General features: G+C 24.5%; 1 protein-coding gene and 1 long non-coding RNA gene across 2 annotated transcripts; both read left to right on the forward strand.

Annotated features, from left to right (window-relative positions):
• Positions 1-215: 215 nt before the first annotated feature.
• LOC112465051 lies at positions 216-984 on the forward strand. Its single transcript, XM_025032421.1, has 5 exons — positions 216-282; positions 363-482; positions 568-609; positions 744-824; positions 908-984. Exons 2-5 carry the CDS (start codon positions 371-373, stop codon positions 982-984), a joined length of 312 nt encoding a protein of 103 aa, XP_024888189.1. The 5' UTR covers positions 216-282; positions 363-370.
• A 285-nt stretch (positions 985-1,269) lies between these two features.
• Positions 1,270-1,902, forward strand: LOC112465050. The gene is made up of 3 exons (XR_003041977.1): positions 1,270-1,335; positions 1,598-1,675; positions 1,819-1,902. It is a non-coding gene; the product is annotated as an uncharacterized LOC112465050 (long non-coding RNA).
• Positions 1,903-2,916: the final 1,014 nt, after the last annotated feature.

Genomic DNA, 2,916 nt, shown 5'->3' on the forward strand with positions numbered 1-2,916 from the left:
GTCTCCACGCGCTAATACAAGACTTATGTGGAAAGATACGTTACAGTGTTTATATAGTTCAGTGAATATAAATAATAAATAAGTATAAATTGGATATAAAGTATTGTTTTGTACTTTCAAGCATAAAATAAGTTTCTAAGATTATAGGAAAAGTTGATTATTGAGAGAAACATACAGTTAAATTCAGAGAAACAGTTATAATGTACTCTTTAAGCAAGACTAAAAGTACATATAAAGTAACAAAAAGAAAAAGGAAAACTAAAGGATGGATAATATGTAGCGGTAAAGTATAGATAAAATACAATTATATATAGTATACTTGTATAACAATTTCAATTTATCTATAATTATTTTGTTTTAAGAAAATTATATGGATCTCGAAAAAATTGCGCAAAACCTAACAAATAATGTTCCAAAAATATGTTTAAAACGAATAAATTTGTCAAACACCACTTCAAGTTCTATCGAAAGTGACAGTAAAGGTAACCCAAAACATTTAATGTATTTTATATGTCTTTTTTGTTTCTTTTATAAATCTTTTAAATACTAATATTAATTTGTTAATAGGTGAAGTTCTAGATGAATCTACGGAAAAAATCTGTCAACAAGGTATGTGTTTTATATATAGTACCTAAATTAATTGTTTCTTCATAAAAGTTGGGATATTTGCCTATCTTTCATTTAGTTTTTTTCATAAAAATATCAGTTATTGGCCATGTAGTATAATTATAGTTCTTTTTCAGATGTTCAACCAAGTCTTTCTAAAATTACGCTTTGTGACACATCTGTTGAATCGTTGAACAATAAAATAGTTGATAGTACAGGTAACACAACTTATTTAAATATGTAATTGTTGTATTTATATGAGTGTAGCATAATTTGTATGCACAAATACTTTTGATTTTAGTTGTTAACAGTAATAACATAAAACATCATCATTTTAGAAAAATCTTTGGAAGCTTCAAACAAACAAAGTGTCAATGAGAGAGGTAAATACTGTATACTTTTTAATTTTACATATAAATAAATATGCAGTGTAATTATATCTACTGAAGTACAATATGTATAATACAATAACTTCTGTTAGATGTTGAACTAAATCTTTCCGGAAGCACTATTATTAGCGATTCTGATAAATGGCTGAATAATAACGCAAAAGGTAATAAAATTTATACGTAAATAATGTTTGCATTGCTCATGTGTATGTGTGTGTGTGTGTGTATGTATACTTATATATTATTATTTTTGTAGGTAATAATCATAATTTTACTAAAAATGTTATATTGGATGAGTCTTTGGAAACATCAATCGAAGAAAATAATGTCGATCAGCAAAGTAAATTTAATTCTTGTTTACTTTATATATAAATACATATTATTAGTTTTTAAATAAGTACAACACTTCCATCTACATTAACATAAATAATTATAGTTCTTTCTCTGTAGAAGTTTAACTAAGTTTTTCCATTACTAGTACCAAATCTTTGAAATGTCTGAACGCCAAAACTGTTCATGAAAGAGATAATGTAGTTTATTTAATTGTTGTATTTACATAAGCATGGCATGATTTTATATACGTAAATAATATTTTTTTTTAGATAATAACATTAATTTTAAAACAAGTACACTTTTGGAAGAATGTTTGGAAACTTCAAATAAACAAGTCGATCAACAAGGTAAAGAGATCTATTTATTGTTCACATCTAAACTACAAACAATTACTATCATAATTGTTCAGTTAGCTCATTTAATTAATATTACAAAATATTTTTATTCGGCAGTTTTATTATAAATGTTTATAACTTTAATTTATCTTCAGATTTAGTTATTAGTTTCCCTGCAAACGAGATTTTAGATACATCTTTTTTAAATGCTTTAATGGAAAACACAAATTATCAAGAAGGTAAAGTATAATGATTTAATTTTTGTTTAAGTAAACTAGTATGTATTATATCAATTATTTGTAGGAGTGTACATAATGGTTATATTTCTCATTAAATACATATGTATACTTTATATATATATATATATCTATATCGTCTTGTAAATACTGCATATCAATATAATTATATTTTTTAGATATTATTTTTGGTTCACCTAATAATAGAGACTTGGGTTTATCTTTCGAAATATCAGCTGCGCAGTCAATTGATCAAGGTAACTTAAATGTAGTTAATGCTAAATAATTATTATATTGATTTTATACACATGTATTGATTTTGTAAACATCAGTACAAAATTTCTTTTATTCAATAAATATTACTAAAAAAATTGTCAAATAATTGCTAGTTAATGTAATACGATTTATTTTCATAGATCTTAACTCTTATGTTGCAGTTCACAATATTGAAAATAAATCTTTAGAACCCAGTAAAGAAGTTAATACAGTTAGAGCAGTTAATACAGATACAGCGGTTAACCAACAAGGTACAATACTATCTGTCTATTCTTTTTAATTAAACGTTGTTACGAATGATTTCATAACGCACACATCTATATCTATATTAAAATGTAATATATGATTAATAGATAGATCAATAATAGAAAGATCAAATGTAACTAAGAAAATTGTCAAATAATTGCTAATTAATGTAATACGATTTATTTTTATAAATCTTAACTCTTATGTTGCAGTTAACAATATTGAAAATAAATCTTTAGAACCCAGTAAAGAAGTTAATACAGTTAGAGCAGTTAATACAGATACAACGGTTAACCAACAAGGTAACAATACAATCTGTCTATTCTTTTTAATTAAACGTTCTTACGAATGATTTCATAACGCACACATCTATATCTATATTAAAACGTAATATATGATTAATAGATCATATGTACATGATCTTTTCCAGAATTGTATTCCGATATTCCAAAGCAAATTTCTCGAAAAGATTCTTAAATAGTTTTCATATAAAGA

The sequence above is a fragment of the Temnothorax curvispinosus genome, unplaced genomic scaffold (assembly GCF_003070985.1).
Source record: "Temnothorax curvispinosus isolate PA1 unplaced genomic scaffold, ASM307098v1 QBEX01014878.1, whole genome shotgun sequence".
Taxonomy (NCBI): Eukaryota; Metazoa; Arthropoda; class Insecta; order Hymenoptera; family Formicidae; genus Temnothorax; species Temnothorax curvispinosus.